The sequence below is a fragment of the Diadema antillarum genome, unplaced genomic scaffold, assembly GCF_040938485.1.
Source record: "Diadema antillarum isolate AM-2024a unplaced genomic scaffold, OU_Dant_1.0 seq00001687_RagTag, whole genome shotgun sequence".
NCBI classification, from domain to species: Eukaryota; Metazoa; Echinodermata; class Echinoidea; order Diadematoida; family Diadematidae; genus Diadema; species Diadema antillarum.
The window spans coordinates 246,260-259,870 of record NW_027272382.1 but is presented as its reverse complement, the minus strand read 5'-3'; the positions used below and the strand labels follow the sequence as shown (position 1 = coordinate 259,870).

General features: G+C 38.3%; 1 protein-coding gene across 1 annotated transcript in view; it reads right to left on the bottom strand.

The window, feature by feature from the left end:
- Window positions 1-7,441: 7,441 nt before the first annotated feature.
- The window catches only part of LOC139711690 (uncharacterized), a 46,236-nt gene continuing 40,066 nt past the window's right edge, over window positions 7,442-13,611 (bottom strand). The window contains exons 11-12 of the mRNA XM_071623550.1: window positions 12,786-12,861; window positions 7,442-11,443 (exon numbers count right to left, since the gene is read on the bottom strand). Of these exons, the coding sequence (XP_071479651.1) occupies window positions 12,808-12,861 (54 nt within the window). The 3' untranslated portion in view covers window positions 7,442-11,443; window positions 12,786-12,807. The remainder of the gene's footprint in view (window positions 11,444-12,785; window positions 12,862-13,611) is intronic.

Genomic DNA, 13,611 nt, shown 5'->3' with positions numbered 1-13,611 from the left:
TGACTTCAATAACAGACCTATTTGATATGTCTGACAAGCTGCACGGCAGCCAATTTGAATTTAATACACATTTGCCATGTTGGAGTGTTGAAAATCTCTATCTCGGGTTTGTAAATTAGGCTACCTGATTGAGCGCGCGTTTGTAACTGATTGAGTGCGCGCTGATGTATTTACATTGTGACGTCAGTGAAAGGTGCATTATGCTTCCTTTTTGCTGCACTTTTTGACATGCCCGTGAATGTTAGTCGTGATGTTTGTCTTCGTAGCCACATTGGAATTCAAAATAGCAGGCATTGCGTTTGTCAGACACATCACATCAGTTAATAGTTTAACTCAGTATGTTAAAATACTTGTTTACACCTAGTTTCAGGGTCACTCACCACTTAGAAATCGAGATAGAGATTTTGAATATTTCGTCGAGGCGGCCATATTGGAATTCAAAATGGCGGCCATTCGATGTTGGTCAGACACTCCGAATCAATCTGTAATCAAATTCAATGTGTCAAAACGCTCATGTGTACCAAATTTTGGTGCCACAGGTCATTCAGAACTGAAGATAGGGATCTTTGAATTTGTTTTGTGATGGCGGCCATACTGGAATTCAAAATGGCGGCCGACCCCGTGGTCAAATCTCTTGGATCCGGCAATATTTGAAATCAGCGCCCCAAAATACCTCTATATGCAAAATTTCATACTTTCCGCCGGATGTGAGCATTTCGACCACTTTTTATTACATATCTGCCCTACTATTAGATCTTCTTGCCATGATGAGGGGGTTGCCATAGAAACCACCGCAACTAAGGTAAAGCAGCCACATCGAGACTCGACAAACCCACTGATATCGATAGCAGAGCGCAGTATCCCACGGTGATGACGCAGTTCCCAACATGGCCTCTTCCACACACTTTGGTATTCAATAAAGAGCTGGCTGTCTGCATTAACAGCAAGAGTGACTGACATCCTATCGACGTGGACTCAGAAATTAAAGTTCAGGAGCTCCCGCCACCATCATGTCACAGCAGCAAATCACTTTAGCAAAATCCATGTCGTCCTGGTGACCAATTATCTGGCAATATATCAATATTTACACAGCACATCGTTTTCTCCACTTGGCAATCCTTGGAGACTTCTGTCCAATCAATAATTAGTTCTCCATTAAAATTCGTATCAGATTTCTTTTCATCTTTATCAAAACATTACACTATGTTTGCACTTTGTCCACGATCGTTTCCGCACCCCTCTCGTGAAAGAGGAGGGGGGCAGGGATTATACGATGGTGCCGGGCCACGAGACGACGGTCAGCTGGGCTCGGTCCTGAATGTTCTTTAGTAGCCCTACGGCCAGCTTGTGGGAGGAGTCCACCACAGACTGACCGTTGACTGACTCAATGATGTCTCCGCACCTGTTTTTGAAGAGAGAAATGTGTCAGTGTGTCAGTCAGGAAATTAGTTTATTGAAATCAATCATGTGTCAAAGCGCTGGCTGCGTTAACATGGTGACAACAAGTGGGATGTTTCAGTCATATCTTTTACAGGGGATTAATCTGCAAAACATTGAAAGTGGTGGAGAGTTTTCCACACACCCAATTATGACAGGGAGCATCTTACAGCTGTACTTGGTTCACTTCAGCTACAGAGAGAACATGACGCACAGAAGCCAAAGTATTTCTGCAATTTTTTGCTGTGAAATTTTTAACTTTCAGCTAGTAATAATTGTTTCTCTGTCATCATAACCTGCATGGATAAAAGACACAGAAATATAGATGCATTACAGCTTTGAAAAAAAAAAATTGAAAGAAGCATCACAAAGAAAGAACACTTCTTGACACAGGACGTTAATGCAAGCCCCATTTTATTATTTTTTTATTTTTGGATATGCAGCAAACTGGTTTTACAACGCATACATTCTATTTTAACAAACACTCTAGTCTGGAAGCAGAAACTATCCAATCTTCATTTTATCGCATCAGTACTTACTTCAGCACTTCTTCCTCTATATCTCAAAAGTAACTCAAGGTATTATCATGAAACTTGCATATTTATGCATGTTCTACCTAACAGTGATTCTCTTTGCAACTGTGAGGTCAAAGGTCAAAGGCCAGGTTAAGATAATACTATTAATTTTTACCATTTGATACTAAAATTATACTTTTTCTCAATACCTTGAAAATTATTCAATGCATAAACTTATAAAAGGGTCAAAATTCAAGTAAAAATCATCAGTTCCCCCAAATACCTGCACTCTGACGTTTTAAGCATTCATCCATTTGAACCTAGTTCTAGGAAAGTGAACATTCAGCACATTTGTGGCAAACCTGTCATTTTAATATTTTGCCAATTGTGTGAAACTTTCATCACACATTGTCAAGACATTGTACTATAAACCTATTAGGAGAACCATGCATTATGGCGGAGGCATTCACGAGTCGCCGTAGCGACATTTCTAGTTCTTTTGTGCCATACATTTGTTTACTTTGTTAATCCTACCTCGCTTCATATAAAGAGTTATAAACTGATTCACCAGCTACCGTTAAACCAAATTTCCATCTTGTTATAAAGCAAAAAGTCCCAGAAATCACATTTGTATGGTCTCTTGCTCTATCCCAATTCAAGGGAAGAAGTCATAATTTCTGCAAGTATTAAAGCTCCATGATTTTATTAATTACCACAATGCTGCCCTCTATGACGGTTTCCGTTCTGAGAGAACTGAAGAGGAGCTGCGAAACAGAGAACATCTATGGTATCTTTGGTATTTTGAAGTGGGAATATTCAGCCCAAAGATAAGAAAACTTTATAACAACTAAAATGGCAGAAATTCACAAAGTCTATTAAATTTACAATACCAGGTAGTCTGTGATGTATAAACAGCATGTAATTCCAGTTGCTGACAATACCTGAAACAAGCTGGGGATGCCACTACACATCCCATAATGAATGCCTGAAGACCCGGGGATGTGTAACTTATGGCTCTTTTTAATCTTGTGAAATAGATTTGAATCATGAATTTCCTTAACACTTTGATACGCTTTTGCCCATTGGCATGCATGCTAGGGCACTCTCTTTTTAATTGGAACAGAAAGCTGTAAACTACAGTGACTGCAAATGCAGCTGTACGTTATAGTTAATTATCATATCCCATCCTTTGAGATATCTTTAGGGCCTCCTTGTTCGACTGATGCCCACTGCTACATGTACATTTAGCTGGGCTAAAAGCCTTGCTATTGAAATCTACAACTGGCCAGGTCACGTTTAAATGGTTCACTCAATGCCCAAAACATATTGTAGGAAGTTACACGTGTATGCCAAGTGCCAGTGTATACTAGTATCCCATCGAGGGAAAGCTGATTGATCTATAACACACATTTTCCATAGACACCTGCTGGGGTATACACAGGACTAGTCTTTAACAGGTTAAAGGATTACCTCATTCTTGTGATATAGCCCCACCCCCTCATAAATGTACTATTGTAATTATGTATGCTTTCCAGTCACAGTGTTTGACTAAAAATGTATTACCATGGTCACCACCATATAGGAGCATCCGTTGGGTCCCAAGGAGCTGAGTGAGCTGTATCCTCGCTGGGGTGAGTTCTGTGATACTCGAAAGCAGCTGGATCCCCATGGAATGTTTCTCAATGAATACCTGGAGAGAATATTTGGCCTCTGACTCTAGAGGGAGCACTACTCAGATTGCTACTGTAATGTACAGAGAGTAAGGAACTTTGGAGGAGAGTTGTAGACTTTTTGAAATCTGTGCTGAACATGAAATAATATAGTGAAACATTATGTAATAATCATGTTATTGTGTGAGTACATATAGTACTGTTTATGTGTTGCTGAGTTGCCTGCTAGGTAGGGACATGCTCTGCACATTAGCTGTACTGTGGTAAAACCCTTACAGTGAAGCTTTGAATAAATGTCTGTGTGTTTGAGTGTGTGTGTGCGTTTTGTAACATTTTACTCCTGAACCTTTGGATGGGATGTACAAGGTGCATCACTAGTATGCGTCTAAGCTATAGTTGTGTTTTTATTCTGAAGTCTTTCATTTGTGCACATCTTGAAAAAGAGATTATAGAGCTCATTCCTTAGTTTCCCTGAAGGTCCAGTATGACAGATAAGTGGCTTTATTGTATGCTAAATGTGACCGTACATCACAAAACCAACAAAAAGTCGCATCCCCTTATTTTACATGAGGACCCAAGGTGAAATGGGTCAACCAGATCAAGTTTTTCATATTTTCTGAAGAACTATCTTTTTCTTCAGCTTGGGATCATAAAATGAATGGGGGAAGTGTGTTTTCAGCAGTTTTTGTTCTACAACCGAAGTGTTTATCTAGACTAAACTTGACACATCCCCGCCTTGAAAAGATATTTAAAGAATGCTGAACTTTTTTTTCATTGTCATGATAATGTAAACTTTCATATGTGTATCTGTATTCTCAATATGTGTGTTTGTGTGTGTGTATGTGTATATTGTAGTGTGGTCATTAACTGTCTTGTTATTGTCTGCTCTGATATTTGAATATCAAATTGTGATGTTGAGGTATTTAATATTCCCTGCTGAAAGTATGAGGCTTAAAAAGGTACAATGGTGGATATTTTGCTGAGAAGTACCGTACTATGTGGAGCTGGGTAATTCCTGATTATCTTTTGCTTCTTGCATGTTGTAACCTGTAAATATTGGGGCTGAATAGTGTGTACAAACACCACTTTACTCAGCATTGCATAATCATGTCAAATAATGAGCTGAGTAGGTGGAGAATGAAATGTCCGAATTTGGTTCATATCCTTTCGTGTATTTTATTTCTCTGTACAGGCAAATATTAAATATTGACTATAAGATTGATGTATATTTCTTGATCACATCAAGATCAGCTTATGCGAACATTACTTTATTTTATCAGCTCTTCATTTGTTTTGTTTTGTTTTTTTTAATTCCTGTATTAAATGCATGTTTAAGTGCCCACTTTGGTTCTGAGGATGGATTTGATTATGGCAAAATAGTATGAGACAGACAAACTCTGTCTTTTAAGAACACTGGTGGATAGATTATTGCCTTGCTGTACAAACAATACATGTATAAAGGTATTACCTGCCATTCATACGACTCCAAAAGTAAGGGATTTCTCCTTGTTAATATGCCTGTGAGCCACACAGTTGTACTGTCTTATGTGGGAAGACATAATATTTCTGTTGCTGTCTTTTGCATATCATATGTGTTCTGAAATAAAAAAAAATACTTTCCTAGCATTATTTTATATCTATACACAGTAGCTGTTGTAAACAAGGAATATCCGCATCTCTGGATTTTGTGTGCTTATCATATTGAAGTATAAGAAGTGCATAGGTTGTCTAGTGTAGATCTTTTTTTTCTTTGCTGGTATAACCATTCACATTTAAAGGGACTGTACACTACTGGTTGAGGTAGGGATTCATGTTTTGAACATTCCAAAGTGACATAATGAAAAGCCTCTTATGAAATATGAAAGAGCATGTAATTCTAAGAAGGATTCAACGTTTATTTGATGAAAATTGGTTTTCAAATGGCTGAGATATCCAAAAAAAAGTGCTAATAATAAAAGGCGACATGCCCCAACTTTATTAGTATCTCTTTGTTTCACCTTGTTTTTGGATATCTTAGCCATTTCAAAAACCGATTTTCATCGAATAAACTTTTGATACCCCTTAGAACTGCATGCTCTTTGACATCTCATAGAGTGGTTTCTGAATATCTCACAAAACGTTAAAAGCTAAATCTTCACCTTGACCAGAACTGTATACACCCTTTAACTATCTGCTGCAGAATGGAAAACATCTATGGACAGAGAGGATTGCCGACCATAATGTTACCGCGTGCATCACAAAACCAACAAAAAGTCGCACCTCTGGATTTTACTTGAGGACTAAAATACGTGAAACGGATCAACGAAATCAATATCGACTTGTTCGTATTTTCTGAAAGAGCTATTCCTCTTCTACGTTGTTTCTGCGATAAGTTTGGGATCATAAAATAAATGGTAGAGTGTGCTTTCTGCAGTTTTCAGTCTGCACCTTTTTTTAAACATATATATTAGGTATGTCTTCGGGGCAACATTTCATTTTTTCAAAAACCCTTACACATTCTTCCCCACTCTGATAAATTTTGAAATGATGAAGCTACCGCTTAGAAATTTGATATTAGCCATAGCAAAATGTGCTAATAAAGTATGAGAAATTTCAGCTTTAAATAATGTGATAATCCCTTCATTGTTGTTGCAGCGGAGATTTACAGCTTTTTTTTTCGGGGGGGGGGGGGGTGGGGGTGGTCGCATTCATTGCACAGCTATATGGTAAGATTAAGTGCTTGAATAGACACTATACTTCTGAGCCTCTTTTCTCATTAAACTCTTTACAACATCAAATAATTATGTTGTCTTTCCAATGTTTGGATATATTGACATAATTACAAAGCTTAGAGTGTGGTCTCTCAAAATCTGCCCTTAAAACCCATGTCTGGTGACATTCTGTTGGACTTGTGATGCAGGGTCACATCTTTGTATCCTGTACACTGTACGTCCCTAGAGCATCTGTCAGCAAGCCTTTTGGAAACTCCGTGAAGTTAATTTGTGGATCCTATCCGCTTTGTAATTCCAAATGAAATATGGCTAAGATGCACAGTGACTTGCTGGCAGTGCAATCATGTCTGTGATTGATTGTTGTGTATAAAATCTTCAAATCATTGACATAATTTATGGGAAATGATTTACAAATACGATTTCTTCTGTTTGTAAATATTACAAAGTTAGCATATAACTCTGGCTCTACTGACTGATATTATGTGCATACATTTGAAGAAAAAAATCATGAGATGAAAATCAAAACTTTGTAATAAAAGAAGATTAAGGAAACTATACTATCTTGTACTTTGTTGTTTTTTGTTGTATTTCACCTTACCTTCATATGCCAAAATATTCTCTATTGCTCGCACTGTGTTATGTCTATGATGTATGACATCACCAATGAGAAATATAATTAACATTCACATGTAAAAGATGTTGTAATATTAAATATTCATTATTGTATGATTTTTTTTTATCATTGTTGTGTTATTGAAGGAACTGAACCGATGAACAAAGTAGAACAAGCGAAACAATTAAGCAAACTCTCAAAGAAAACCACTCTGTGTCACGATCATGTAATGTTGTAATCATTCTGTTAAAAGGAAAACAAACCAGCATCAACAACAAATTATTTATCCATTTGGTTTGCAAGATACTCTACACACGTAGCACTATTTAACTTTTCTATGCAGTGGCGGATCCAGAGGGGGGCGCAACCGGCGCACGCCCCCCCCCCTTTATTTTTCGTGAAAAACAAAAGAAATAAAAAGAAAAACAATGAAATGGAACCCGGAAGTGGCACCAGAAATATTAGTCACGCCCCCCCCCCCCCCCCCCCCCTTTACAGAATTCTTGGATCCCCCCTGCTATGTGTCTAGAATATCATCAATCAAGACTGCTATGCATCATGTACATCAAGGACATCAGGAAAAAGAATATAAACCTTCGTTACTCACTATCGACCAATTACGTTCGATGAGAATAGAACAACGCAGGCAGCTCAAAGATAAGTTATGTAATGCATTATGCAATTATACAAATTATGAAAGGAACAGAAAAAGCGACTATTGGTGTGCATCCATCCTATACAAAACTCACATAATTTCATTATAATGCAACAGATATTTCCAACCAGTACCGCCTTTATGAAAATAAAATCGGTACAACTGTAGTTCTGTAATAATAACACGGCGATACGTCATATCGAAGTACATTGTAATTCCAACTTAGATAAAACGCAATGTTCTCTCACATTTCGACACTGTAAATATATAGCAATATGCATTGTTTGACGGCAGCTCGTCGACTCGATCATGCAATTTTTTTTCCAGCAATTTGCATGTATTTGAAGGGAACTCATCGACTCGATTTTGCAAGTCATTTTCGAGTTAATCACACTCATCATACTACTAGACTGTTAACTACTCGTACATGTATTACATTGTGAAGGATTGTAGGCTTACGCTACCGATCGAATGGAAGACCAGGCATTCTTATCAGCTACACTGAAATGGCGTTTTATAGTAAACACGACTTGTCATCATAACACTCTTGCTTTCCACTTCAGTTATCTAGGTGTACGTATTACTCTGAATTCTACATCTATTTTGCTTACTTTAGGTTGAAATGATTATTAATAACACTTGAGCTGACATCATGTGATATTTGCATTTTATAATCGTTTCACCCACGGAAACAAACGTTTGTAGCTCAACCTTAGCGTTACTCGGCTACAAAACATGATGAGATTATTTTGATTAAAATAATGCGAAAACTTTCTCTGCATCTTCTTTACTTGAACCATTATGTTTTGATGACACAAATATTTTCTCCATATCTCACCCAATGCTATATACTTCCAACTTTCATGTAGAACTCAAACCTGAGTTTGAGTACAATGGTTGACTAAGTCCTATCAATACACTGAACGAACAAAGTAAAAAAAAAGATGAACAAAGGAGTCGGAATTTGAAAAAAGAAAATTACATGGATCCTCGATTAACATCTCATACAATACATCGAAAAGAGCGCAATATTCTTTTTTTTTTCATTTAGTATGTTTAACATTGCAATATCAATAGTGTTTCAAGTTGCTACTAATACAGACATTCTCTGTATACAAAGCGCCACAACCATGTAATGATATCAAGTTGTCAATGTATGGTTTACCCACTATTTCTTTATACCAGAAAAAAAAAAAGTGTCAACTGGCAGTAATTGCCGTTTACTAGTATGTCTGACAGTATTTTCATACACGTACTGTCAACCAAGATATTTCTGCAGTGTCAAGACGACTTAATACTGCTACTGAGAAACTGAAAATGGGCGAATGATGCCGACCCCTTGTTGCTCGCCCTGGCCAAACAAATTATGTGCCATACCCCTGAATTAAACTGGGGAATTATTTAAATTATTCGAATTAAATTCTATGAAAACAGAATGTAAGGAATGCTAGATTTTCCTGATTTCCTTCCTGATCCATAGGACGGCGTATAGTCAGCTAAACCAGAAGAGAAAAAAATAATCGATGCTTTGATTACATTTTACACACATAGAAAGGGGGACCAGGGTGGTTGTGGTTTGTTGTCTATCTACTTGGACTATATACTTATTCATGGTATATCAAACACTCAACCGAAGGGGAATGAACTTTGTTTCTTAAACTTCAATCCCCAAGAAAGAGCCGCTGCATGCACTCACCTTGTACTTGCAATACAGCCTATTATAAGAAAATTTATTTGGCACGAGGAGCTACATAGTTCATCAGAGACGTAGCAGGCATAATAGACTAACGACAGAAATATTGAATTTGCTTTGACAAAAAAAAAAAAAAAAATTAAATAAAAACTGTGTATAGCCAATCGAAGAAGTCTGGACATATAAATCTGCATATACCACAGTACTCAAGAGTGTCATTCTTCACGATAATATTTCATGGCAACAAAAAAAAAAAAATGAATGTGCACCGTTACTTCATTACATCATGTATTTCTTATACATGTACCATTTGTGCCCATTGCAAGCAATGACAACTCTGAGTGGCCAGTGATGTCTCAGATTTCTGTACGCATTGTTTTATTATGTTGTACCTTCTTAACACATAGCACCGGGTACAGTTTAGAAATTAACTATACGAGCGCATTGAGAAGGAAAATTTGGATTTACCTGTGGATTATCTCAGACAATTTTAATACTGTACACGATACATGTAGAGGTCTGGAGAGAAAATTAGTCCCTCACACACATTATCTCACATCATCTTATCTCATCCATGCAGTATCATGTTATGTTTAATGTATATTGTGCTGGAGTTTTGCAGGGTACAACTGTACAAATGAAGAATTTGTTCGCAAAAACCGATAAGTCCATATTTGCCAAATGGAGATATTTGCGATTAAAGGTCAAGAAAAATAACGAGAATAATAAGAAAATTTTTGTTTCTTTTGACCATAACTTCAAAACTGTACCTTCATAAGTAGTGACCAATATATCATTTAAAAGGCATTATTTTGTACTTTGTGACAGAGTCCGTACTTCAAAATCTTCAAAAATGGACTTTTCTTTTTTTCTTTTTTTTTTTGCGAACAAACTCTTCAATATTTCGTTTGGTCACATTTCTACATTGAAAGACCGATATTTAATTATGGAATAGTTAAAGGCTTAGTGTCTGTAGGAAAAAAAAATAGACAAACAAAAAGACAAGTGGGGAAACACATAGATGCACATCGGTATACATGAAGCCCAAAGGCACGAAAAGTATCGAGTTGTGTCTCTCCACATGGTATGTACAACTCGTGTGCATGTCTGCATTTATGATTCCTGCATTTTTTTTTTTCATCAGCATCTAGGGATATACCTCCACCAAGTAACTACAACAGTCCAACTCGTTACAGGGCTTTCTGGTGATCCCTCCGGCTATATGCCGCCCATTGCGTGGTTTCTCTAATTGAATATCTTTCTTCTCTGACTCGTGTACTCCTTTGACTTCATCGATATCCATCACTATTATATGTTTCTAATCAAAGTCTCCCTTCAAGGGCATCCCACTCTCATCCGTGTTCTCGTCGGGTTATTTCCATATCACACCCCCTCCTCCCCTTTATTTCCTCGCCCACTCGTTCTTGTTTTATCAACATTATGTATCTCTGAGGACTTTAGGCATTTCTTTATGACGTCAAGCCTGGGTTTAAGTTGGCCGCTGATGACTTCGGTTTTCTCGTTTGTCCCTTCATCTCTTCGTGATACATGCCTGCCTACCCTTTTTGGTCTTAATGAACAATAAGCCAGTTCGCGGTTAGCACATTATGGGCACATGCGTACAAATTGCCTTACTTTTTTTCTCAGTTTATTAGGCACTCCACTAGTTTAAAGCGACAGAAGGCATAAGCTTGCCCAATGTAACAATTTATGGAATCCATCAGTCATGTTAAAGCAAAGGATGAACTTGAATAGACCAGGTGACTAGATGATCCTTCCAATGGCATTTGGAAAGCATTCAAGTCATTAGTTTGCATTGAATGTATTAGCAATCTCTTTGTATTGATATTGTCAGATACCGCTTTTGCTGTCAGGTGGATGTGCTGGCAAGCACCACAATAAGGATCACTTGAATAATCATGACATCACAGATGCTTATCTCAGTGAATTTAAAAACCAACATGCTCTGCTGGTACAGATGACCATTTTCTGCTCATGCTCAAAGTGGAACCCCGAAGTGGCAATTATTATTTCTGCGAACGCATTCCCTGCTCGGTTCACTTCAGGACCGTCCAGAGCTGGTGAACTTTCTTGCCCAAATCATCGGCCTTTTCCTTATCTTCTCCCACATTTCGGATCTCTGCTGTCACTGCGGATTTAAGAGAGTGACAACATATTGTACAATGTGATAAAATAGAAAGGGGAAAATGCATGAAACAAGTAAAAAAAAAAAAAAATCAAGCAACATAACTCGCACGCAGTGAAAGACGTAGAATGTCACCTCCAAATTAGCCCTAAAGGCCGTGTCACACCAGCCTTGCGTGCGACTTGCAAAGAACAATTTTGACTACCCGGAGGTCCCCGTAGATATCCGCACATGACAGTACCTAGCATGTATCTCAAAAGTAGTCGCCCGGAGGTGAGTAACGCATATTTTTTTTTACCCGCAACCGTGTTTAGGCACTGTCACACCTTTCCGGGCAAGCTACTCGGGCTTGTTACGTGTAGGGATTTTCTAGCATACCGGACATTCCTGAGGGCGGAAAAGGATTTGTGCGAGTCAGCGCATGTGTCTTACTTGCTGGACGCGTTATACTTGCGAGTATACTGTGTGACCTTTGTACCAGTCGCGTGGGGGCTGACAACTTAGTGAAGGAATTCCTCTAATGGAATGGCTGAAATCTCACAGAATTTCATTATCTTGGCTGCATACGGTACTGCGAAGTACCTGCGTGGGAATTGCCTGGGAAGTACTGCCGCTAAGGGTCTCCTACTGGCGTTCTGCGTGGACCTCTACGGGCATTCCCGCGACTCACCCGGAAAAAGTTTTGGTCATGCTCAAAACTTGGCTGCGGTTAACTCGGACTTGCGTGAGCACCTCCGGGCAACTATACGCGCTAGATACTGTCAGGTGCGGACCAACTGCGGAGAGCTCCTTGGAGTAAATTTGTTTCCCCGCAAGTCAAGCCGCAGAAGTTCCCCCGTACGGTATGACAAGGCATGAATGAAAATTGCAAACATTCTTGTTCGCCCGCTGAAAATCTTCTACGTGCTGGAAACTACCTCCTCGCCACAAGCCCGCGTTATGGTGTGACACGGCCTTAACGGTGACACGGATACGCATGTCGGTATGCTCTATTAAAACATTTGTACTTCCTATTACCTAAAGTGACAAAGTGTAAATTTGGACATTTCAAACGCGTATCGCACACTTCCTACAACCGTGTAATTTAACAATAATTGTAATACGTTAGACAGCATTATTAATTATGATTATAGCATTTGGTACCACAGACAGCTAAACAACAGACAGACATCACGCGCACAGTTACTCACCCAAAAACGCACAAATTTGTCATATTCATTTTTCTATTTAAATGAACAGTTCATCAAATTGACTTGCTTTGTAAACAGACCCACTATGCATATGAAAAGCAGGGTGTAAAATGAAAACAAGATATCATTAAAAGAATAGAAGATATACATTGTACCTGCGCCGTGCGTCCTCGATGGTCACTGACCAATCAAAGTGCTGACTGCTACTCCATTGATGGTAATCATCTCTTGCTGTTAAAAGCACAAGACAAAAGTCATTAGCTTGAAAAATAAAAAAAAAAATGAAGTATGAAAAGATGACTGTTAATAACAGAACCAACAAAACGTCGCACGACCTTATTTTACGGGAGGACTCAAAATGAATGACATATCTCAACCTAGTCAATCTTTAAGTTTCATGCGAACTATATTGTCTAAAGAGTATTGTCTTCTTCACTTTTTTTTTTTAGGTGATCCGAGAATCCTCTCGGATCACCTTCTGTATCTGTACTGATTCTTTGTTCTTCTTCTTCTTCTTCTTCTTCTTCTTTATTTCTCCGCAAAAGTTGTGTAGAGACTAGCTCAGAAAGTGCATTGCCTATGAATGTCAAACTTATACCATATGTGTATCATGTCCCAAAGACGACATGTCAAGTAAAATCGTAGTGATCAGTCGACCGTGACGTCACTATGACGTCATTATATGAAAATACATTTTCAATCATATCTCATTAATGGAGTGGAATTTCTCAATGAAATTTACGTCACATAAATTTCAATTCAAGGGAATTCTACCCATATTTTCAGAATTCCTCGCATCGTAAAGACGTGCGCGTACGCGCGCGTTGAAATATTTGTATGCTCCAATCAAGCTCAAATTTTTTTTGCATACGTTTCAGACCATTTGGAGCATTTTTTGAAAAATTGAAAAAATTGGACGGACGCGTACGCGCGCGCACATATACGCACGTACAGCTCATATGCAACAGAAATTTCCCGATT